The sequence below is a fragment of the Macrotis lagotis genome, chromosome 5 (genome assembly GCF_037893015.1).
Source record: "Macrotis lagotis isolate mMagLag1 chromosome 5, bilby.v1.9.chrom.fasta, whole genome shotgun sequence".
In the NCBI taxonomy this organism is placed as follows: Eukaryota; Metazoa; Chordata; class Mammalia; order Peramelemorphia; family Peramelidae; genus Macrotis; species Macrotis lagotis.
Window position 1 is genome coordinate 225,177,461 of NC_133662.1, and position 26,843 is coordinate 225,204,303.

At 37.2% G+C, this 26,843-nt stretch overlaps 1 protein-coding gene across 1 annotated transcript in view; it reads right to left on the reverse strand.

Annotated features, from left to right (window-relative positions):
* Positions 1 to 5,902, reverse strand: part of LOC141489483 (D-3-phosphoglycerate dehydrogenase-like) — a 31,632-nt gene extending 25,730 nt beyond the window's left edge. The window contains exons 1-2 of the mRNA XM_074190079.1: positions 5,781 to 5,902; positions 3,320 to 3,336 (exon numbers count right to left, since the gene is read on the reverse strand). Of these exons, the coding sequence (XP_074046180.1) occupies positions 3,320 to 3,336; positions 5,781 to 5,902 (139 nt within the window). The remainder of the gene's footprint in view (positions 1 to 3,319; positions 3,337 to 5,780) is intronic.
* Positions 5,903 to 26,843: the final 20,941 nt, after the last annotated feature.

Here is a 26,843-nt window from a genome sequence, read left to right on the forward strand (position 1 = left end):
AAAGACTTTGAAAAGCAATTAAGGGAGGTAGAGGGAAAATTGGGAGGAAAAATGAGAACAATGAAGATAAATCATAAAAACCAAGTCAACAGCATGGTGAAAGAAATACAAAAAAAAATACTGAATAAAATGCTAAAAACAAAATGTAAAGACCAAATGTAAAAAACAACACAAAAGGCAAACAAGGAGAAGAATGCCTTAAAAAAGCTGAACTAACCAGTTGGAAAAGGAGATAAAAAGCTGTGTGAAGAAAATAACTCCTTCAAATGCAGAATGGAAATAAAGGAAGCCTATGACTTCACAAGAAATCAGGAAGAAATAAAACTGTACCCAAAAACAAAAACAAAAATTAGAAGAAAATGAGAAATATCTCATTAGAAAAACAACTAACCTCTAAAAACAGATCCAGTAGAGATAATTTAAAAATTATTGAGATATCTGAAAGTCATGACCAGGAAAAGAGCTTAGACTTCATTTTTCAAGAACTAATACAGCAAATTTGCCCTAAGATTCTAGAAAAAGAGAGGGAAGTCACCTATCTCCTGCTGAACGAGATCCCAAAAGAAAAACTTCCAGGAATATTATAGCCAAATTCCAAAACTTCCAAGTCAAAGAGAAAATACTACAAGCTGCTAGAAACAAACAATTCAACTACCATGGCTCTATAGTCAGGATTACACAGGATCTGGCAGTGTCTACATTAAGGTCTCTAAGATTTGGAATATAATATTCTGGAATGCAAAAGAGCTTAGAATGCAACTGAAAATCAACTACCTAGCAAAACTGAACATCCTCTTTCAGAGGGAAAAGATGGACTTTCAATGAAACAGGGGACTTTTCAAACTTTCCTATTGAAACAACCAGAACTGAACAGAAAGTTTGATCTCCAAGTACAGGACTCAGGTGAACCAATTGTGAGGAATTTAATGATGCTAAACTGTTTGTATTCCTGCATGGGAAGAAGATACTGATAACTAATATGAACCTTCTCATTTATAAGAGCAGTTAGAAGGAGCACATATAGATAAGGCACAAGAAGGAGTTGAATATAATGGTATAATATAGTAAAAAAGTGGAGTCAATGTGTGGCAAAGGAAAGTACTGGGAGGAAGAGAAAGGAGAGGAAGAAGGGGCTAAGATATTTCACATAAGAATCAAGAAAAAGCTTTTGCAATGGAAAAGAATGAGGGAAGGTGAGGGGGAATGAGTGAGCCTTCATTCTTATCAGAAGTGGCTTAGACTTGAGATGAGCAGAACGAGAAGAACCTTGTACAACCTAACAGCAACATGGGAGTTATGATTAGCTTTAATAGACTTGCTCATTGCATCAGTGCAACAATCAGGCAAAGTTTTGGGATATCTGCAATGGAGAATACCATCTTATCCAGAGAAAGAATTGTGGAGTTCAAAGACCAAAGACTATTACCTTTAATTAAAAAAAAAATTATCAAAGATGGCAGAGAGAAGACAGGTACCATGTTAAGTGTTCCTGGTTCCCCCTCAAAAATAATATGAAAGAAACCTCTTAACAGAAATTCAATTGACAAAACCCAGAAAGAGAAGCTAGGTGAAGAGCATCTACCAAAAGGTCTGTCTCAGGGGACCATGGGTAAACTGTGAATGGATAGCAGAGGGCCAGCTTCAGGACAGCAGCAGGGTGAAGCCAGAGGACCAGCCTCAGCCACAGAGGCTTTGGTGAGTGACAGGTCGAGAACCAACTTTATCCAAGGAATCTTTGGATGGGTGGAGAGGAGGTCTAGTGAGCCCTAGTCAATAGAAGGGTGAATTCCAACATGGAGTATGCCTGGAAAATGACCAACTGGGCAAGGGACCTGAGCTCCATACTTTCAGCGGAGCCCTCTTCCCAAAACAAACCATAAACACCCCCACCCCAGCCCTCATGCTCAGGTGTGGGCAGCAAAGCTCACTCAGCCAAGAGGGAGATTAACTCCCTCCCACAGGACCCAGACCATTGTTCAAGGTCGACTCAGACCCTGCTGCTGAGGGCCTCAAACACTCCAGAGAAAGCAACCAGCACCCCTTACTTGTCGGCCCTTAGAATTACTAAGCCAAGTGAACAAAGCATCCAGGATTTTCAAAAGCAAACCTCTGAGAGCCAGCCCCACCCCCAACATAAGATCCTAAGAAGATGAAGAAAGGTCAACAGAAAGGGGGAACCATGGAGAAATGCTTAGAAGAAATAGATTCTAACCCAGAGAGATCTAGCACTTCTGAGGAGAATATGAATTGGTCTCCAGCCAAGAAAGTCTTCCTTGAAGAAATCAGGAAGGAGTTTAAATATCAATGGAAAAATTGGGAAAAGAAACTCAAGAGAAAATTAACATGTTGCAAGAGAAAATTAACATCTAGCCACAAGAAAACAAATCTTTGGACAATACAATTGGACAAATACAAAATCAGAATAATTCAGATCCTCAATTGGGCAAATGCAAAAAGAAATTAATTCTCTCAAAACCACACTTGGACAAATGGAAAACACCTTCAAAAATATAATTGACCAACTGAAAAAGGATTGTAAAAGGTAAATGAAGAAAATTCTTCTCTTAAAAAAGGATGGAATCGGTGAAAACTAATGACTTCATGAGACAACAAGATTCTGTTAAACAAAACCAAAAGATCAAAAAAACAGAAGAAAACATAAAATACCTCATCAGCAAAACCACCGATGTAGAGAATAAATCAGGAAGGGACAACCTGAGAATTATAGGCCTTCCTGAAAACATTGAAGAGAAAAAAAGCCTGGACTTAATATTACAGTATTTAGTGATGGAAAATTGCCCTGATATCATGAAACCAGAGGGCAAAATAGTTATTGAAAGCATATATCAATCCCCTCCTGAAAGATATCCTAAAATAAAAACACCAAGGAATGTTGTGGTGAAATTCCAGAACTATCATAAAATAGAAAATCCTGCAAACAACCAGAAAGAAACAATTTAAATATCAAGCAGCCACAGTAAGGATTATGCAGGATCTGGCTGCATCAATATTAAGGAATCAAAGGGCCTAGAATGAGATATTCCGAAGACCAAGGCAGCTTGAAATGTGACCAAGAATCCACTATCTGGCAAAGCTGAGCCTTCTCTTCCAGGGGAAAAGATGGATATTTAACAAAATTGGAGACTTCCAAAATTTCCTGATGAAAAGACCAGAGCTAAATAGAAAATTTGGACATCAAACAGGAGGCTCAAGAGACACATGAAAAGGTTAAAAAAGGGGGGGGGGTAAAGAAAAAAAACATGCTATACAATAGCAATAAGCTGGCTGTATCCTCACCTGGGAGAAAGATTCTCATAACTCTTGAGAATTGTAATTCTGTTAGAGAAAATATACTTAGCCAGAAGTGATTGACACTCATGACTTTTCTGTGACTCAGATAGAATGATTTGAAAACAATATCTCCTTAAAAAGGGGGACAGTAAGGAGACAGGAGAACAGGAGTAAATGGGGTAAATCTCATTATGTTAAGAGGTACAAAAGAGGTATAAAAGACCTATTGTAATAGAGGGGAAGAAGGGAGGAGGTGAGAACCACCTGAATCTCATCAGACTTGGCTTAAAGTTAACTTACACACACTCAGTTAAGAAACTTATCTTACCTTTCAAGTATTAAAAGGGGGGATAGGGAGGGGTGGAGGGGAGGGGAGAAAAGGGGAACTAACAGAAGGAAGGGAAGGAAGAAGAGGAAAAAGGGAAAGAAAGAAGAGGGTATCAATATAGGAGGGCAAGTGCTCTGAAGGTGGCAGTATTAAGAAACAAAATACTGGGGAATATGGATAAAAGGAAAAGGGGGGAAATACAAACAGAGGGAAGATAGCATGAAGGGCAATAAAGAATTAGTAATTATAACTTTGAATGGGAAATGGATGACTTCTCCCTTAAAATATAAGTGAATAGCAGAGTGAATTAAAAACAAAAATCCTAATATGCTGCTTACAAGAAACTCATTTGAAGCAGAGAGATACATATAGAGTAAAGGTAAAAGGTTGGAGCAAAATATATTTTGCTTCAGCTGAAGTGAAAAAAAAACAGGGATAGCAATCCTTATCTCAGACAAAGTAGCTGCAAAAATAGATAACCTTGAAAGAGATAAGGAAGGAAACTATATCCTCCTAAAAGGTACCATAGACAAAAAAAGTAATTTCAATACTAAATATGTATGCACCCAATGGGATAGCATCCAAATACTTAGAAGAGATGTTGAAAGGGATACAGAAAGACATAGACAGCAAATCTCTACTAGTGGGAGACCTCAACCTCCCACTCTCAGATTTAGATAAATCTAATCATAAAATAAGCAAGAAGGAAGTTAAAGAGGTAAATAGATTGTTAGAAAACCTAGATATGATAGACTTATGGAGGAAATTGAATAGGGATAGAAAGGAATATACTTTTTTTCCTGCAGTACATGGCACTTACACAAAAATTGACCATGTACCAGGACATAAAAACCTAATGATCAACTACAGAAAGGCAGAAATAGTGAATACATCTTTCTCAGATCACAATGCAATAAAAATCATATGCAATATTGGGCCAGGGAGATATAGACCCAGAATTAACTGGAAACTATATAATCTCATTTTAAAGAATGAGTCGATCAAGCAACAAATTAAAGAAAGAATAATTATTTCATCCTAGGTAATGACAATAATGAAACAACATACCAATATATATGGGATACACTCAAGACGGCTTTCAGAGGATGTATTATATCTTTAATTACTTACATGAATAAATTAGAGAAAGAGGAAATCAATGAAATAAATATGCAACCAAAACAATTGGATAAAGAACAAAGTAAAAAACCCCTAATTAAATACCAAATTCAAAATTTTTAAAATTAAAGGAGAAATTAATAAAATCGAAAGCAAGAAAACTATTGAACTAATAAATAAAACCAAGAGCTGGTTTTGTGAAAAAACCAATAAAATTGATGAAACTCTGGTCAGTTTTATTTAAAAAAAGAAAGAAAAAAACCAAATTGTTAGTATCATAAATGAAAATGGTGAACTCACCACCAATGAGGAGGAAATCAAAGTAATAATTTGGGAATTCTTTTGCCAAACTCTATAACAATAATTTGACAATCTAAGTGAAATGGATGAATATTTACAAAAAACCCAAGTTGCCTAGATTAAATAAAGAGGAAATTAAAAGCCTAAGTAACCTTATCTCAGAAAAAGAAATTCAACAAACCGTTATTGAACTCCCTAAGAAAAAAATCTCCAGGGCCAGATAGATTCATAAGTGAATTCTATCAAACATTCAAGGAACATTGGTTCCAATTCTATATAAACTCTTTGGAAAAATGGGTGAAGAAGGAACTCTGCCTAACTTTCTATGACACCAATATAGTGCTGATACCTAAACCAGGAAGAGTTAAAACAGAAAAAGAAAATTATAGACCTATCTCACAGTCCCATGAGATGAATCCTCCCCACCAGGCTTGGCATTCCAGGCTAATTGGATGCACCCCCCTGCTCCTCCATACCCCAAGACTGCCCAAAGCTCCATCATCCCACACAGTGGACTCCTCAGGGATCAGACTTAGAGCAAGGAGAGCTGGCACTGAGGAGCATTCCCCCTGAAAATCCACCCAAACAGGATCACCTTTGGTTAGAAATGAGGTACATATCCCCCCATTCCAAACCCCCCCAGGTTCACAAGATGCAGCCTGATGGGCAGATGCTGCCCAAGGCCAAGGCTGCCCCTAAGCCTGGGCTTGTCCTGGGGATGGGGGAGGAGGGCAGTGGGGGCAGCTGCTCCTGGTTGAGGTTTGGTCTCTCCACCACCTGCAGCCCCTGGGCCTCCAGGATCTGGCAGCAGCAGGGGTCCAGGCTGTCATTGATCAGGACCTTCCAGAGGCTAGTCAAGGACATGATCAGACTCTGCCTCTGCTTCTGCCTCCTCCTCCAGGTCAACAGGACCCCAAAACTCAGTGGACAAAAACTCTTCCAATCTTCATAGCCCTGCCTCTTCTTACCCTACTCTCCTCCCCCCATCGAAGCTCTCTACTTACTTTCCTATTTTCATAATTTTCCTAAATTTTCATTTCAGTTCTTTTCTGAACCTGGTGCCCATGTAATGGACAAACTATTGTCTCCCTATCCAATTGTCTGAATTAAATTGTCTGAAATCAAAGGGGAAAGGGATGACCTCAGTTGGTTCTTCTAAGAGAAAATGAGTCACATGCCATTTCTTTGCTCCTAAAAGGTCAGACATTATTCATTCATTCATTCAATCATCCAGCTAATATTTGCTCAGCTTCCCTTACACCCATAACTGGCAGAGGGAAGACAAAGGCAGGAATTATCCCTGCTCACAAGGAAAAGACCCAAGAGCTGAGATTCTTTTTTTTATCAGACAAGTTTATTTTTTTTGCTACTTTATTTTTGTTTGGGATTCAGTTTTGGATACCACACCTTTAAAAAATAAATTTTAAAATTAGTAAATCAATACATTAGTTAATTCAAAATATAAGAATGAGAAATGAAAATATGAGAAATTTAGAGTTTGGGAAAGTATATCATATAAGAAATAGGTTCAAAGAATTGATGATGTCTTGCTTAAAGATAAAACAATTTTTAATATAAAACAATTTAAAGTATAAGGTCCTCATCACCCTTTATAGATCATCCCCTTGCCCATAGGAGTATTCTTCAATGGAACTACCTCCCACCACCAAAGCAACATTCCTCCTCACTCACTTCCCAATTACCTGCTCCCCTCTATTCCCCTGCTCCTTTCCCTCCCTCTCTCATGCTCTCTCATGTTGTAATGTAGTTCCCTGTTCTATTCCCCTGTTACTTTCCCTTTCTCTCTTGTACCTTTTCTTATGTTGCAGTGTAATTCCACAAGAAACCATTGAACCATTTATAGACAAGGTGTTGCCAGATTCTTTCCATAATATCCTGTGTCTGTGTCTTCACCATTAACCTCTACCAGATTTGTCAGAGACTCTTAAAGGGCATATAAGCACAAGATTTCAACTAAATAACAGGACCATTAAGCATTAATTATCAAAAGACAGATAAAGACAATAATCAAGAAATCAGTTAAGTATGTATTCAGCTCCTGCTACATGTCAACCACTCTAGACTAAAGAATGCAAATGCAAAGAATGAAACAATACCTGCCCAAAAGGAGTTTGCATTCTAATGGAGAAGAAAACAAAGTTTACACAGATATAGAGAGATATAGAGAGATTTATACATATAAATTTATACATATCTCATACAATATAAATGTCATTTAGTCATGACCCCATTTGGCATTTTCTTGGCAAAGATACTGAAATGGTTTGCCATTCCCAGCTCATTTGCCAGATGAAGAAATTGCAGTAAAAAGGGTTAAGTGACTTGCCCAGAGTCACAAACTAGGAAGTATTTGAGGCCAGATTTGAACTCACATAAGATAAATCTTCCTATCTCCGGGTATGACATTCTATCCAGTGTATCACGTAGCTGCTTCTACAGCATAAAGATAGAGTTAATAAATGCAAGCATGCAAAATATTAAAACACAAGGTAGTTAGAGAGGAAGTTTAGGGGTAGTAGGAAAGTTTTCATGTAGTCCCATGCCTTGGATATTCAAGACTCCTCCAAACAAGGGGTCCAACATGATACCAAAGAAAGAGATCAGGAGTTCCAGATTGATTAGATAAATAGTCTAATAATCAAAGTGGGTTACTTACATTCAGAGCAGTCTGGGTCAGTTCCCAGACAACACATAGGATCTTCACAAAATACCCCCCAAAGTCCTGTTGTAATTGTAGAAATCAGACAAAAGGAGTAGGAGTTAGAGAGTATGTTAGTATGGATTGGATGACATTTTGGTGTTTACTTTGCTCAGCTTTGCTTTTGGGCCCTTACATCTGGGTACCATATCAGTGCTATTTTGGTTGGAGTCCTGGACATGCAAAGCAACAGATTATCTACTTGTCATTCCATGGTCAGTAAACCTTTTGGGGTACATTAATCTTGTTTTATATTATTCATGGTTTTCATTAATAAAGACTTTATCATCATCATCATCATCACCAAGAGGACCCCACAGTACTTGAATAAATTGAGATCTCTACAGCCTTTTATACTGTCAATCACCCTTTTTTCTTTGATATTCTCTTCTCTCTAGGAGAAGATTGTCTACTCCTACTTCATCTCTTTTGTTGAATCTTTGTTAAGGTCATACTCACCAACAGTGAGTGTCTCCCAAGTCAGAGCTCTCTTCTCTTCTCTTTCTCAACTATTTCAATGGGTAGTTTTAATAGTTTCTAATTTCATCATCTCTATGCTGATGATTTTCAGTTCTACTTATCTGGTTCTTATTTCTCTGCTAACCTTTAGTCTCTTATCTCCAGCTGCCCATTGTATATCTGGAACTGTAAGTCCTATAAACATTTTAAATGTTGCATATCCAAAACTGAGCTCAACTCCTCAAACTCTCCCCTCTTCCCAAGTCCCCTATTACTCTTAAGGGTCTCACAATCCTCCCAGCCAAGCAGACTCACAGTCTAGGTATCACCCTAAACGCTTTACTCTCTCACTCATATTCAATCTATCATCAAGTACTTTCAATTTTACCTTTATGCCATTTCTTACAAACACCTCCTTCTCTCTGATGCTGCCAGCACCCTAGGACAAGTCCTTATCATCTCACATTTGGACTGTTGCAATAGCTTTCTGGTTAATCTTCCTGTTTCAAATTTCTCTCTATTCCAGTTTATCTTCCAATCAGATGCTGAACAGATATTCCTAAAGCCCAGAGCTGATCTTGTCAATCCCTTTTATTCAATAAACACCAGTGATTTCTAATTCCCTCCAAGATCAAATATTGTTGTTGTTCAGTCATATCAGTCGTACCCAACTCTTCATGGGCATATTTGGGGTTTTCTTGGCAAAGACACTAGAGTGGTTTGCAATTTCCTTCTCTAGCTCATTTGACAGATGAGGAAACTGAGGAAAATAGGGTGAAGTAATGAATCATTTCACACAGCTAGGAAGAGCTTGAGGGCAGATTTGAATTCATATAAAATGAATCTTTCTGACTCCTTGCCTATTATTCTATCCGCTATACCACCTAGCTCCTCAAAAAAGAAAATCGTTTCCAGCAAAGTCCTTGGCACTATCAAATATTTCAACATCAGAAGCAAATATAATTTTATTAGTAGAAATGATATTAAAGAAGAGATATTAGCAACAGCTTTCCCACTTGCAATAGAAACCTTCCAGATGGGTTGTCTTTCCCCATTAGAAGAGGAGCTTCTTAAGAGCTAGGGCAGTTTAGTTTTCTTTTTTTATCTCCATGTTTTAGTACAGAGTAACAGCTATTTATTCATCTCTTCATTTTACTAATAAGGAAATTAAATCCTTGCCCAAGGTCACACAGGTAATAGAAGCAGATCCAGGGTAAAAAACCACTTGCTCCAATTCTGAGTTCAGTCTTCTTGCCAATACAATTAAATCTTCTTGCTCTACTCCCTTGGTAACTCCTGTTTTCCAGATTAGAAAAATGAATTTCAGAGAGGTAAAGGTTTTGACCCAAGATGTCCTTAAGTCAGAGCCAAGGATAGAATTATAATTCCAAAGGGCACTCTTATGCAATTTGTAAATTTTTCTAACTTTGTTGTGTTATTAATATGACATCTCATTCCCTCAGCCACCTGGACTTAATATTTGTGGAATTCTGAAATTTTCTGATTGTAAGCTAATGAATTTGAGATGTGAAATGACACATTCATCTATATTTTTATGTACAGTCTTTGAAGGAATTTGTTTTGCTTGATTATGCATATTTATTATAAGAACACATTTTTCTTTTCTTTCCCCAATGGACTGGGGCAGATGCGTCCATCCTGAATTTGACCCTCAAAGTCCATTTATATAATAGGAAAATTAAGGAACAGGTGAGCTCTTGTATCAAAGTTGCACCATCCAGGGCAGCTAGGTGGCGCAGTGGATGGGGCATGGGTCCGGAGTCTGGAGTACCTGAGTTCAAATCCATCCCCAGACACTTAATAATATTTGCCTAGCTGTGTGGCCTTGGGCAAGCCACTTAACCCCATTTGCCTTGCAAAAACCTAAAAAAAAAAAAAAAGTTGAACCATCACAGACCACTGTAATACTTAACTAACAGGACTTGACTTTTTCACATAAGTAATATTTTGTGGGCTTACAGATTGCTGGAGGATTTTTTTTAACAAAAAATATGCATATGGGAATTAGGATCTTTATTTTAAAACATTACATAACTCATCATAACTGTAACAGATGACTTGAATTAATACTTTTGTCATAGGACTTTGAGAAGAGATTTCAAGATTTTAGAAAAAACACCAACACCAACTGCATTTCAGAATATTTGTTACTCTATTCTCAGTTGACATCAACATGTTGCCTGCAAACTTGCAAATAAAATTCATAGTTACAATGAGATCTGCAACTTAAAAAAACTTCATTCAGGTGTCTTTATTGGACTTTTGTAAGTTGTACCTGCATTTCACAAACATGTCCTGTTCATGATGTCTCTTGGAGAATATGTATATTTGCAAGCATAAGAAGCATACAAAAAATAAAAAATAGAATAAAAACTTTTAGAAATATTCTTTGCACTGCTTACAACCTCTATCAAACTAGATATAGATGCATTAGTAATGAAAAAGCAGGCTCAGTGTTCACTTTAAAAATGGCATGTTCTTATTTTTTGTTTAACTATTAAATGTTCTATTATTAAGCTCGTTGTTTTTATTATACTTTATTCATTTTATTATTATTTATTACTTTATTATATTTTATTATATTAATTGACAATATAGGTTACATTGTCATCATAAATAAAAATTAAATTCTATATGAAGCAGTTTTTGTTGGGCAAGATGAGCTAAAAGGTTGGAGAGGACACCCATGGACTAGGGGATAGGAGAGAAAGAAAATAGATTTCTCTTCCTTCCAAAAAATAGGAGTGGGGAAAGTGTTAAAGATGTGGAATGTTACATGTATTTTCAGATGAATTCACTAAATTGTGGTATAGATTATTCACTGTATACTTCTACTTTATTAAAAGTGATCTCTCATGAAATGAAAGCAATCCATAAGTGCATGTAATGTAAAAAGGAAGCACACACAAAACTGAAAAGGTCAAAAACCCTTCAATTGCTTTATAAATATATGTGTATTATAAATACATATATATATAAAATCATTCTAAAATACTTTTTACAGTTTTTTCTCTGGATGCAAATAGTTTCTTCCTTGATATGACCTTTGAAGTTAATTTAGGTATTTATAACAGTCAAAAATGCTTATTCATTCAAAATTGTTCTTAAAACAATATTGCTATTATTGCATACATCTAACTTTATTACAAATATAAAAGGAATAGCAAGTTCTACATAATAGATTTTCAATTTCATGTGTAATCATCTACAATTCCACTATGTTTTGAAAATGGTTTTTTATTTCTTAAGTTCAGAATAGAAGAAATAATTTTTATAATTTAAAAAAAACCTTATCCATGTCATCCAAATTGTCATGTGTAGAACTATGGTCCTCAGGTCATACTCAGAGTCCTATATCCTGTGGTCCTTAGGGACTTCTTAGGTTCTGTGTAAAATTGGTATTCCCAAGACATGGACATATTACACAACTATCACTTCCAACCCAATTTTTTACCACAGTTTGTTATTTCATGCTTATGGTCTTATTGTTAATGCTTCTTTCAAAACAAGTCCTGGTATGTTAGATTTTCCCAGCAAATTGTGCAATTTGCCTGTTATTGAGATGCCAAGAATCATTTGGCAGCTATGTGGAGTATAGAGAACTGACTCTTTACCAAGAATATAACTGAGGCATAATAGACATGAGGAACACCTCATATTCAGAACTAAAGTTGTGTTTTCTTTCCTTTAGCTTCTCAATGAATGTTTAGCTTATGAATAGGAAAGAGAAGAGCAGTGTGGGAGGGAATTCCTATAGGTTGATTCAACATCCTTGAAAATCAGGGCTCTCCCAGTAGCCTTGGAAACCATCCTTAACTCAAGATGGACAAGAGAAAGCATTTGCCAAGAGGGTTTTCATTAATCAAGAATAAAAGTCAGAGGGGTGACTAGGTGTCTCAGTGGATAGAGCACCAGCCCTGGAGTCAGGAGTACCTGGGTTCAAATCCAACCTCAGACACTTATTAAGTACTTAGCTGTGTGGCCTTGGGCAAACCACTTAACCCCATTGCCTTGTAAAAACTAAAACAAAAAAAAAAGAATAAAAGTCAGAGATTTGAAGAGGATCAGATATTGTCATAATTCCAATCATCAACTATGTAAATTAGCTTTACAGTGGCATTATTCTCATGACCCCTGGGCAGCTTCCAGGAAACCCAAGTCATTGGATTCCCAGGGGAATATATTGCAGAGTTGAGTAGCATAGATCATCAAGTGACTGATTTAGCTTATATCACTGAGCATATGTAGACCATCGAGAGACAGATTAGCTTTACTGTAATATCACAGATTTGTCTCCAAAAACACCATACTGTTGCTTAGCATTAATGCATCACAATGGTGCCTTTATTACAAAGGAAGGACCACATCAATCAAATGATCAACGCTTCCCACTGCATCCACATCAATCCCCAGTAGTCTTGTTTCCTAGACTAACAGACCACAGGGTGTATATAGTTCTAGAAAAGGCAATGGGAAGGAATCTTTACACAATATTTCCCACGCTTTAATCAACACAATGTGCAGCTCATGCCATCATTGAACTGATGTCATGGTCTTCAATTATAATGTGATTTTGGAAGAAGAAAACTATGACATCAGGGAAGTGATGCCATGACAAGAACATGAATTGGATTTTGAGTGAGAGGGTGCTGTGCTAAGTCACCAGCCTCTCTTTTTCCTTCAGAATATTGACTCAGGTTGACTGGAAATGGTTCTGGATGCCAGGCAATCAGCGTTAAGTGACTTGCCTGGGGTCACACAGCTAGTAAGTGTCAGTTCCACTATGCTACCTAGCTGCCCTTCAATTTATCAAGGTCAACAATCAATCAATCACAATAACTGACTCCCTTCCCACCACCAGTCGCTATCTGTTTCCTCCTGGAATCCCTTTTATATCTAATACAAAATTCCCCATTGTCCTCTCACCCCATCATCATTTGTCTGCTCCATCCCTTAGCCACAGTCTGTCTCCAGAATACAAACCCAGTTCAATCCAAACCACCCCCCCCTTCTCTCACCAGCTTTAAAATTAGTGTAACCCTTGTCTCTTCTCAACTATCATGACATTTTATATCCCCCACCTTAGAGTATATTGGGGTGTAAATGCTTTGAGAATACATACTCTGTCATTTAAAAATCATTATATGTTTATTTTAAGCACATAAAAAGCACTTAACAAATATTTGTTCATCACCCTCAGAGACCAATAAATTCCAGAGTCTCCTTGTTACCTCCAGGATCACTTAGGTTCTTTACAAGTTTGCCTTCCCACTTTTCTAATCTTACTCTTTACTCTTCTGCCTAAGGCCTACCCATATTGACCTCCTTCTGTTCCTCACCAATGTGCTCTGTATAATCAGGATGGTTTTCTTCAGTCTAGTCTCTTACAATTCCCTGACTTTCAAGACTTAATTCATGTTTTGCATGAGATCTCAGTTAGTCCATAAGCACATACTTTACTATGTACCTGATATTTCTCTCTGAATCTACAGATGAGATCCTTGGCCATTAACCTTCCATCTACTTAGTAATTATCTCATTTATTCTTGCTTGTAGGGGCATTTAAGTGACTCAGTGAGTAGAGCAAAGGTTTGGAATCAGAAAGACCTATCTTTCTGAGTTCAAATCTTGTCTCAGACATTTACTAGCTATGTGACCCAGGGTAAGTCACCTAACCCACACCTTCCCTCAGTTTCTCATCTGTAAAATGAGAAGAAAATGGCAAACCACTCCAGTATCATTACCAGGAAAATCCCAAATGGGATCATAAAGAGTTAGACATTATTGAACAAAAGCAGCAGTAAACCATTCCTATTTGTGTCCATGTCATTTTGCTACATTAAAAATTAATTTCATTGGAAGATTTCTTTTTACTTTTCCTTTGTATTCCTGACTATTAGCAAAGTACAATTAGGATTGACTATTAGCACAGATTATGCCCTTAAAAAATTGCTGATTGACTCATTGATTTCATATTTTATCTTCTTCCAGGATACTAAAAATTTGCCAACCCTTACTTGACCCCCAAAACAATGTTTCCTAGGTATGAGTGTGCTGTAGATACCTTGTTGACTGACTGAATAAATAAATCAACTGTGTTGATTCAGAAAGAACTGCTTTGTGTCCACATTTCTTTGAAATGAAAATTCAGTTTTTCCAAGTTGTTTTTTTTACACACATAGTTATATTGGACTATTTGAGGTAGAAAGAGAAAAGTCCTGGATCACTCTCAAGGCATTAGAAATAGGGATACGAACAAAATAACTCAAACAAGTCATGTGGAAGAGAAATTCAATTTCTTAGTCATCCCAGGAGGCAGAACCAGAAGCAATAAATATTGAAAAGTAACAGAGGCACATTTAAACAGTCATTAAAAATTCCATTTAAATTTCTAATTGGTCTAGCTTTCCTTATTGAAATTCTTGTTATAAAGAACATCCCAAAAGAAAGTGTTTATCATTACAAATATGGCTGAGAAGCAGAAAAGGAGATTCTAAGCTGTCAAGAACTTAATGTAATTACCTGAACTAATTAGTGGAAGAACCAAAAATCAAATAATCGAATTTGACTTTTTAGTGATGATAATAACTATCAGGAAAATAGATCAAATTCTCAGACAAGAAAGAAAGAAAATGGAAGTTAGATTATTAAGTGATAGCAAACCTCTTTCCCAAATACATAGACTCACAGGCATATATGTATATATATATATATACACATATGTAATTTTCTTTTTTTTTTTTTTTAGTTTTTTGCAAGGCAAAATAGGGTTAAGTGGCTTGCCCAAGGCCACACAGCTAGGTAATTATTAAGTGTCTGAGGCCAGATTTGAACTCAGGTACTTTACATATGTAATTTTCATTCCAACAAAGCAACAATTTTTCATTATGTAATGGAAGTACAGTATACTTTGACCCTAGAGTAAAAAGACCTGAATTCAAGTTCCAATCTTGCCACTAATTAGCCATGAGTAAATCATTTCACCTATAAGAACTGGGTTTCCTCATTTGTAACAATCTCTTAGGTTCCTTCCAGTGTTATAAAATGTAAGGCTTATGAAATGTTCTAGTAAAAGTTGTGTGGAGCAGGAGAGAAACTTGGTACTCCTGAGCCAGGATGTGGGTCCAACCACTGTGACCAGCTCCATGGCTGGTCTACCAATGTAGTCAGAACAGAAGGTGGGATATGAGTCATGGTTGGGACCTTCTCTGCCTCTCTCCCCCAACCCTGCTTGTCACGGCTCCAGTCATGTGGAGATTGTAACCAGACTAGAACTGCCCTGACAGCCACAGAACAAATTTCTCCAACTGGCTCCTTGCCTTCTTTGATCTTAGTTATCTTTTGGGAGGCCCGGGGGACACTGATAAAAAGGAATCAAAAAGGGATTTAAAGGATTTTTCCTTTTCTTCTGGTGCTCCTCATTTCATTACCCTTTTAGTCAGTAGTCATGACTCCCTGGGATAATTTTCATTCTTGGGTATTTCACCCTACTTATACCCTGTAATGAATGGATCCTAGGCAGGAAGTAGGAACAGCTCTTAGAGTCAAATTCCAACCTCAACCCCAATCCCAGTCCCAGCCAATTTAGGATTTTCTTATATATATTTTTTAAACTCTGCCTATGACCTTTAAAACTTAAACTTTTGAGGTAGAAGCATCCCTACTGATACTAGTCTCTAGGGAATTATAAAACCAAAGAATCTCAAACTTGGAAAAGATCTCAGAAATCAAGTCCAATTCATGAAAACTTATTTCTTCTACAACATCTGCAAATCATCAACCAACCTTTGCTGGAAAACCTCAAGTGATGGAGAAACCACTAGCTTTATAGGCAAACCATTTCTAATCTTATGTGTTTTTACATAGATAACTCAGGGATTTTGATATTGGGTGAAAATGATGGTGCCATATACAAAACCTGAGAAAGTTGAGATAAGAATAAAGTGTGAATGAAAAAGTGTAGTATCAGTTTTTGTGATATGCCAGTAGATATAGACCAAAAGAGATTTTCAGATATGGGACTGAGGCTTGGGGAAGAGATTAAGTCTATAGATATATTATTAAATACTAGTATTATTGTGATCACAAAAGGAGAATCTCTCTCTCTCTTTTTCATCATTAACCTTGCCCTCTTTATTGGAAAAATGGAAAAGAAGCTAGGGCTGACAGTTAAGGGATGGCAGCCGATAGATCATGATGAATCTTTCAAGGTAAGGTACTTCACTCAATTGCATCAACTAAAAGTGTCCTCAATACTTGTCCTTGTTCAGTATCCTCCTCCTGATATGGTTAAATAAATCTCATTTTTGTCAATTGCTGAATGACTCAGTAGTGTCAAATTTTGTTCTAATATCAAAAGAATCTCAGAAACTTTCTAACTGTGTGACCTGGACAAATCACTTAACTTTTGTATGATTCATTTTCTTCATCTATACAATGACACTAGTAATAGCACTTCTCTTCCAAAGTTGTTGTGAGAATCAAATCAGATAATATCTATAAAGTGTTTGGCACATAGTAGGGGTTCAATAAATGCTTGTTTCCTTCAATTCTATGAGAGCTGACAGCTAGGATCTGATTTGTCCATAAGTATTCAAGCAGCTGATTATTCAAAGTGATCATAGAATGTTGGTTATCAATGTGGTGCTATATAATATGCTTTGAAAGGCTCCAGGAAGTCCTCCCATCATCCTCCATCTCTATCTACTTTCTGCAAAATTCTGTCATTATAAATTTATACCTCAAGGTTTGAATGACTCTGAGTCACCTTGAAGTGTCCTCTAGTAACTCCCAAGTGAGAAGTATGACCCTTGCTGAGAAAACACAGCCTTGAGAGAATGAGGGAAGAGGAGAAACATGACAGAAGAAGGGAGTTGGGGAAACCCAAGAAGAGGATGTGGAAGAAGTCAGATGAATTTTACCTATTTCACAATTTTGTATTGGCCTTAACCACTCTGGAAATTCTTGAACATGTATGGAAGTGGAGGAAAAGGAGAAGATATTTAAAACCATGTACTCTTGTTGTAAATAATAAATTCTGGATTCTTTCTCTGTAGAATTCAAGTTTCCCCCTCAATAGACCTATCTGAAAAAAATTGCTAAGCAATCAAGATGGAAAATATGAAACTTGATGACACCTGATTTTTTTTCTCAGGTCAAGGGCAAAAAAAATCATAGGAACCATGTTGATCCGATATCCTGTTTTCAAATGCATATAATGATAGACACTGAATATTAAGCAACTTTTCTGCCCCTAGGTACTATCATACATAATATGCATATTCAAGACTCCAAAATTCATTTGGTGACCCATTCAAGGGTATCACTTGGAGTAATAATTTATTTCTCTATGTCTTAGTTATACATTCAGTTGTTCAACAAACCTTTTTTTTACATTTTTAATTTCATATATTTTTATTTAGATCATTAAACATTTCCCAATTATGTTTACATTTTTTAACATGGAGAGAAGAGATACTCAAATCATCATGGATTCTAAATCAGCATACTTATAGGAAAGTCCAACAAGGCATGACCAATATTTCTTTAAATAATTTCAGCACTGATTTGAATTATTGATTCAATAGAAATGTATATGCAAATTCCACACCAAGTCCATTTCTCTGAGTTATTTAATCAACTGAGGAAGTAGGAGTGGCTTGTCAGTTGTAACTTTGAATCTGAAAGAATTGTTTAAAGCACGGAGGTTAAATGAAATTCCTAGGAGCATACAATAGAGTATTAATTAAAGGAAGGATTTGAACCCAGGTCTTCCTATCTAGCTCTGTAATCATTTTCCTGATTTTGTATGCCATAGATATCATGGCATAGAACTCTTAGATGTGGGGGTGGGAGTAAAAAAGGAAAGGAGAGAGGAAAGAGGACAAAAGAGGGAAGAAAGAAGATACAAGAGTGATGATCACAGCAGCAAAAAAAAAATTCTTCTTGACCTCCTTGTATCACTCGATATTGTGAAACATACTCTTTTGATTTCTATGATACTCTCTCTCCCTCTCCTCTCTCCCTCTGTTCATCTATCTTTTGATAAAATGTTCAATATCCTTTGGTAGATTATTAGGCATATAATTCTTCCTAACTAAATTCTTTCTTGTGCCCTGTACTCTATCACTTAACAACCTCATCAGTCTCCATGGGTTCAATATTTCTCTTTTCAGATGACTCTGATATCTAATAGGTTCAATTCTAATCTCCCTCCAGAGCCCAGGTCTCATATCACTAATTACACAATGAACAGTTCAAACTGAATTATCTCAAAGCAATATGTCCAAAATGATATTCATTATCTTTCCATCAAAATATAATTCTCATTCAAACTTTCCTAATTTGGTCAATTGTATTTCCCTCAGTTATTCTTGATTCCTTATTCTCATTCATTCCTCAATTCCAGTTTCTGAATCTTGTCATTCCTATTTCCATAATGGCACTTGAATCATCATTCCTCAAGTGTTTTCTCCCCTCAATCCATCTTTCTCACAAAAACAGATAATTTACTGTTAGGGGCTGTTTTATGTGGGAGCACTGTAAATTATCTTCACCTGGTGTCCTTGAGCACCAGAGCCGAGGTTTACTAAGTGCCATGGGAGTGGGAGTGGATCAAGGGACTGGGAAGGATATTTAAGCACTGGTATTTGGTTCAATAAAGGGAGACCTTAGTGTATAGGGAGAAACTTATCTTCCTTGTCACCTGCCCCTCCAATGCTCACTTGGGAAAGATTGAGGGAGTCCAGACAGGGACTCAGCATATGACTCCTGAACTGGGACTCAACGATTTACCTAAAGTATAAATCTCACCATATCACCCTGGCTTCACCTTTATCCCTACCCCTAATAAGTTTCATGAAATCCTGATTAACTCCAGGGTCAAGTATAAGCCCCACTTTGGAACTGAAATCTCTCCAAGCTGGTCCTAATTTACCTATATAGCTTTATTATATGGAGCAGAATGGAATGGTACTCCACATACAGAGAAAGAGGATAATAACCAGCTACCCCAGCTCAACTGAGAGAATTGAATTTCTACACATAAACTTAATTGGACCAATGTTATAAAGGGACTGAGTTAAATTTTTAATTTAATCTCTTCCCCCATCCCCATTCCCAAACTGAGGTAGTATAAGGCAGGAATTAGGCCTGCAAGGGGATAGAGAAGTGTTTGTATGTCTATGTATACAACTGTATCTGTACTTTATATATTCATATTCATATATATGTAATATATACATATATATGTGTATGTGTGTATGTATGGCACTGTGGAAAGAGTACCACATCTGGACTCAGGAAGACTCATCTTCCTGAGTTCAAATCTGTCCTCAGACACTTCCCAACTGTACGTCCCTGGATAAATCATGGAACCTAGGTTGTCTCAGTTTCCTCATTTGTAAAACGAGTTAGAGAAGAAAATGGCAAACCACTCAGTATCTTTGCCAAGAAAACCCCAAATCAGGTACAAAGAGTCAGACACAACTGAAACAAACAACTGAACAACAACAAATATATATATATATATATACATATTATATATATACACATAGATATGCATAAATTTGTACATATATTTCACGCACACATATATACATACTTCCAGAGAAATGTATATTTATATAGAGATAGAGAGAGAGAGAGAGAGAGAGATAGAGATAGAGATAGAGATAGAGATAGAGATAGAGATAGAGATAGAGATAGAGATGGAGATGGAGATAGAGATAGAGATAGAGACATATAATTAGAATATTTAGCACTTTTGGGCTGGTTGAAGTTATTGGCATAATAGAATACATGAATAAATCTAGGTTACCTCTAAATTACTCAACTTGAAGGACCGTGAGAGACAGAGACAGAGAGAGAGAGAAAAAGAGAAAGCACAACCTTAGCAGCTATGCATAAGCTGGGCAAGGATGATTCATATATCAATAGCCAAGGCAAGCCAAAGCTTCCCAGTACCAGCAAATATATAAACTTGAGACCTCCCAATCATGGTCAATTATCCCTTTCATGAACCTGGTTCCTTTATATCACTGAAGTCATTTTTCATATTTGGCTATTCCTGCAGAGAAAATGTGAAAGATATATCTGGGGGCAGCTAGGTGGTACAGTGGATAAAGCACCAGCCCTGGAGTCAGGAGTACCTGAGTTCAAATCCGGCCTCAGACACTTAATAATTACCCAGCTATGTGGCCTTGGGCAAGCCACTTAATTACCATTGCCTTGCAAAAAAACTAAAAAAAAAAAAGATATATCTGAACAAGATACTATTCTGGCAAACAGGAGTTAATCTTCTCCCTGAGTATAAGCTGTAACTGTTCTATTCTAGGGTAGGGGCTACAGTAAGCACTTCAGGACAATATTTAGTATATGTGTCTCTAGGAATACAAGATAACATTTGGGAGCCCTGATGGTCTACTATTGTTGAAAATTAAAGGTTCTCAGGAGATATCCTCACCTTGGTAAAGTCACTGATAATATAATTGTTGGTTAATAAAATTAGACATTGACTCACAAAGTATTGTTTCATGAGACCTTACTCTTTTATTGTGTTAGGTGAAGCACTAAATGGTTTGTTTGGTTGTTTTGCCCCCAGGATTAAACTGGAATAGAATGGTGAATCCCTGACAGGTATAAGGAAGATAGGAACCTTGAATAGAGGGCCATGGATTCAGGATAAAAATGGGTATCTCCACACTCCTACTAGTAACTTAAAAATCAACTTGAATCTTTTTTTTTAATTTTACAATTTTCCCTCCAATCTTGCTTCATTTCCCCTATCCCCCACAGAATAGTCTTTACATTGTAAGAATCAACTTGAATCTTACAGAAGCTTCAAAGAAATCTGAATTTTTTTTCAAATTAACAAGCATTTATTTTCTCTTCCTCTTACTCCCCTGTAGATTTATTACAAGGAATTTTGAATAACTTTAATATTAGTGGCACCATGGATAGAGAAATCTACTAATCTATATTCATCTCCTCCTTAATATCAAAGGAATGTGCAGAACTTCTCTCTCTCTCTCTCTCTCTCTCTCTCTCTCTCTCTCTCTCTCTCTCTCTGTGTGTGTGTGTGTGTGTGTGTGTGTGTGTGTGTGTGTGTGTGTGTGTGTGTGTGTTTGGAGGAGTGGGGTAAGACTGATTGAATAAATACACTCACACTTGATAGCAGTCTGAGGGAAGCTGACATGTGATAGCTAAGAGGCATGTCTTGAGCATGCAAACTGGGGGTTCTACCCCTCTCTCATTTGAGAATGTCGCCATTATATATTTACTAAAAAATCAAATGTCATTCTCCCAGAATTCATTACCTTCCTTATCTCACATCACTCAGATGCCTTCTGCCAGTTTTCCTTTATCCTGTTTCACATGAAGAAGAGGCCCTTCTCCTTTCCAGATCAAACCCCTCTATATGCACATGTGATCCCATTTCATTGGATCTCTCCAAGGACCTCCTCCATTCCACCAAGTCATCTCCAGCAGATTGTCTCTTTTCTCTTTTCCATATTCTCACAATTTCTTCAATATACTATCTATTTCCCTTAAGAAGGCTATCTACAATAAGTATTTCCACTGTGTTTCCTTTCACTTTCTTAACTCTCTGACCATTCATTCAATTGAAATTGCCCTCCTCAAAATAAAAAAAAATATCTCTTAAATCATCAAATCATATAATCTTTTCTCAGTCTTCACTGTTCTGGACTTCTCTGTAGCCCTGAACACTAATTACTCTGTTTTCCTTCTCTAGGTTTTCAGAGGACTTTACTCTCTTCTGGTTCTCCTCTCAGTTTAACCACTCTTTTTTTTGGTGTTTTTTTTGCAAGGCAATGGGGTTAAATTACTTGTCCAAGGTTACACAGCTAGGTGAGTCTGAGACTGGATTTGAATTCAGGTCCTCCTGACTTTAGGGCCGGTGCTCTACCTCTGCACCCCCTAGCTGCCCCTTGACATGTCTTCTAAAATTCCTTTGCTTCATCTTCATTCAGGTCATGACTATTAAATGTGGGTGAGCAGCTAGGTAGTACAGTGGATAGAGCAGGAGGACTAGAGTTCAAATCTAGCCTCAGTCACTTGACACATATTAGTTGAATGACCTTGAGCAAGTCACTTTACCCTGATGGCTCTGGATGAGAGGCAATCAGGGCTGGATTTGAACTCTAGTCTCTGGACCCAGATGACTCTGGAGGAGAAAATGAGACTTGTGACCTTGCAAAGCACCCCCTCATTCAAATTCAATTCACTGGCTTCTCCTGGCATCACCTTCCCATTGTCATGGTCTTCTTTGAGAAGAAAAGACAAACATCATCACCATCATTGAATGTGGATGCTCCCAGGGCTCTGTCCTCTTTTCCCTCTTTTGCTGGATGATCTCTTCAACTCCTATTGATTCTATGCACTCTATTTCCCTAGATTCTCTCTGTTTGTAATATAGATATTTGCTTTTGCCTCTCCAATTAGATTGTAAACTTCTTTAGAGCAGGGACTTTGTGATTGTAGTTTTTTAGTTTGGGGGGTTGTTTGTTGTCTTTCTCTAGAATATTGTATCCAGCACATAGTAAGTGTTAAATAATTGTTTGTTGACTTGACAATAATATTGCCAGAGAAAAGGAGGGTGGAACACCCAGTGTCAAGGCAACTGTAGCCAAGGTGTTAAACAGGTAGAAAACAGAACTAACCAATTTAGATTCTCAATAGAGAAAGAGAAACCCTCTCAACAGTATTTACAGTAATCTCATTCTAGTGATTTTAACAATGTCTTGCTCTAAATTGGGGGCACGTGACAGTTCCAGCAGGTAGCAGCAGTAGTTTGGAAAGAAATAGGGAAAAGACAACTTCTGGGGCAGAAGGGAATAACAATTGGGGAGGCAGGAGGACACAGAGAAACAGCAATAAGGCACAATTAATTGCTAGACAATGGACCCTCGAGAGGTATTCCAGCCAATTGGGAAGCAGCATGATGTGGAACAGTGGTATAGAATGGTTCAACTCAAATAGAAGCAGGGCCAGTAATCTGAACATAAGGATCCCTGTGAGGCCCCTGTTGACTTAGTTTTAAAATGCAATATCTATGATTTATTTTATTTTTATTTTTGTAAATATTTCACAATTACATTTTAATCTCATTCAGGCTGCACTTAGGAGTATTGTGGGCCACATTCCCATAACAGAGTTGTTGATAGGGTAACGTAAGATGTTTGTCTAGTACTGCCACCTAGTAAGTGAGTTATTGTTATAATTAACAGCTAGGTGGCAAAGAGCACCAACCCTGGCGTTAGAAGAATCTGAGTTCAAATTTGATCTCAAACACTTACTAGCTATGTGACCCTGGGCAAGTCACTTAACCCTGTTTACCTCAGTCTCCTTAACTGTAAAGTGAACTGGAGAAGGAAATGACAAGTCACACCAATATCTCAGCAAAGAAAACCCCAAATGGGGTCACAAAGAGTCAGACATTTCTGAGCAATAACTATCATCCTCATCATCTTCATTATCATTATTTGACCTGACAGTTCTGGTGTAGAGGATAGCATCTTGGACTTTTAATCAGGAAAAGTTGAATTCAAATGTTGCTTCAGATGCTTACCAATTGTGCAATACTTGACTAATTTCTTAACTTCTCTAGCCTCTCCTATAAAAGGAGAGTGACTTTAAGTCACCTTTCAACTACAAATCAATTATTCTATGTGTATGAATTGTTCTGAGGTGTGTCCTTTCTCCTACCTGTGTTTGAGACTGTAAGCAGTTATATGGAGCATTTCCCTTGTGTGTGGAGCATTTTCCCTTGAGTATTTCTTTTTTATTATGTGATCCAAGGTTCCAGGTCTTTTGATAGAAAATGGACTTCAAGAACTACCCCCCAACTTCAGGGTTGTCTAGGGACAATGACATTTTTATAAATTCATCTCTGGCAGCAAACCTACTCTATACCTACTGGTGTCAGGCTACCTGTTACTTTTCTTGGTTATTCTTAACAAATCAAGATTCTCTTTAGAGTTTTGGTTTTATTACACACTAAGATCTCACTTATCTAATCAGTTCTACTAATAAACTTTTCTGGGTTTTTTAAATCACAAAAAATGGGATAAGAGACAGGAACGAAAATTTCTTACTAATACACAAGGCATTGTGCTAAACAATTTGTAAACATTGTCTCATTAGATTCTCAAAATAATCCTGTGAAGTAGGTGGTATTATTATCCTCATCTTAAGTTGAAGAAACTAAAGCAGAGGTTAAGTGACTTATCTAAGGTCACATAGCAAGTGTTTGAAAATGAATTTAAACTCAGATCTATTCTGACATGAGGTCCAGTGCTCTATCCACTAAACCAGCTAGCTACTTTTAGGATAATTTCATTTCTGGTAGTATTTAAGAACACACATGTTTCTTGAAGTATAAGAAGCTTCTTCCTCAGGTTTCTATGGACAATGGGATTTTAGTTGTTATTTACAGGGAGTCAGGGAAGTCAATAAGCACAGGTAAGGAAGCATTCTAAACAGGCAGTGAAAATGCCTAGTCAGGAGAGTCAGTGACTTGTTCAAAGAAAGGGAAAGAGACTCCAAGACACTGGATTGTAGAGTACACAACATGAGGTTTAAAAGGATTAGAAAAGTAGAGGAACCAGATTAAGAAGAGTTTTGGATGCTAAACAAGATTTTGTATCTGATCCAGGAAGGGATAGGGAGCCAATGAAATTTATTGAGTAGGGAGTGGGTGATGGGTAAAGTGACATGGTCAGAACTGTGCTTTAGGAAGTTCAACACTTGAATGGTAAATTGACAGGAGATTGATTCGTGACAGGAAGATCCACCAGCAGATTATTGCAATAGTCCAGGTGTGAGATGATAAGGACCTGCATCAGGGTGGTAGCCATACCAGAGGAAAGCTGTTACTAGAGTAAAATCCACATGATCTGGCAAGAGATTGGATATGGGGGGATGCAGTGGGGTAGAGGGAATAAGGAAACATCATTAATAACTAGGTTTCAAGCCTGAATGATTGAAAAGATAGTGATACTCTCAATAGTAATAGGGAATTTGGGAAGAAGAGAGATGAATTTAGTTTTGGAAATGTTGAGCTTAAGATGTCTATGAGACAGTCAGTTACAGATGTCTAATAGGCAATTAGAGATGCTAGACTGGAGGCCAGCAGAGAAATAGGGCTAAATCATTATTATAGAGATGATAACTGAATCCCCTCATTATCTGACTCAATATTTGTCTCTCTCCCACTTCCCTATATGTGACCTCCTAGCCTTCCTTCTGTTCTTTTCTGTGCATTAAAAATGTTTCAACAACTTTTTAATTTCCTTTCTTTTTATTTTTCTGATCAACCTATTGAAACTTTCCTCTCTTTGTCATTTTCCTCCAAGGAAAAGGGAAAAAATACAGTTCTTAGTGCAAATATACATAGTAAAGCAAAATAAAATCCCATATCAGGTGTATCCAAAAATAGATGTCACAATCTTCACCCTAAATCTATTACCTGTCTGTTCAGAATAGGTCACATGTTTCATCATCCATTCTCTGGAATTGTGGTTAGTGTTGGCACTGATCAGAATTCTTAAGTCTTTCAGGTTATTTTCCTTTAAAACATTATTATATAAATTGTTCTCCTGCCACTAACCTCTCCCCTCTATATTACTTTAATATGAGACTTGCCAAGTTTCTCTGCTACTATCTAAAGGCAGGATCTTTTAGTGGTATCCACATTTTGGTGGTAATATGACCAATGATCAAACTAAGACAGGAACCTGAGAAAATACAGTCAGATAATAAGAAAACTAGAAGAGAGCAGTGTTACAGAAGCCCCAAGTAAGGAAAACATATCCAGTTTATTGAGTAGTGGATGGGTGGTGAGCAAAGTGACATAGTCAAAAGAGGGTTTCCAAAGTATTTCTTTAATGGATGCTTGAATTTAATCAAATGTGTTCAATTGAATTTAGGTAGGTTGGTCAACAATGTCAAATTCTACAGGAAGGTCAAGGAGGATGGCGACCAAAAAGATCTGTTGAATCTGGTAATAAGAGAATCATTAGCTATGACCTGGGCGGGGGGGGGGGGGGCGGGAATTTCTGTAGAGTGCTGGAGACAGAAGCCAGATTGTAAAAGGTTGAGGAATGGGTGATGAGGAAATGCAGGCACAGTTGTGAAATACTCTTTCTAAAAATTTGGTAACGAATGGGCTAGGGAAGGAGGACAATTTGAAAGGCAGGGTCCAAGGAAGGTTTTTCTTTCTTTTAAGGGAGAATTACATTTGTTTATTGGTAGTTGTTGCTGTTTGTCCTTCATTCTCAGACATGATTTGAATGAAGGGGTCCTGACTCCAGGACTGGTTCTCTAACTACTCTACCACCTAGCTGTTCCCTGAGATGATTGCTGGGGAAAGGTCAGCAGAAATGATGATGATGTTTGTCCTTCAGGCTTGAAGAAATCTGTGACATCAGGGAAGTGATTCCATGACATGCACATGAATTGGATTTGAGTGAGAGAGGCTATGCTAAGTCACCAGCCTCACTTTCTCCTCCAGAACCATCTGGGTCCAGTGGCCAGATATGAATCAGGAGGACTGGAGATGGCCCTGGATGGGAGGTAATCAGGGTG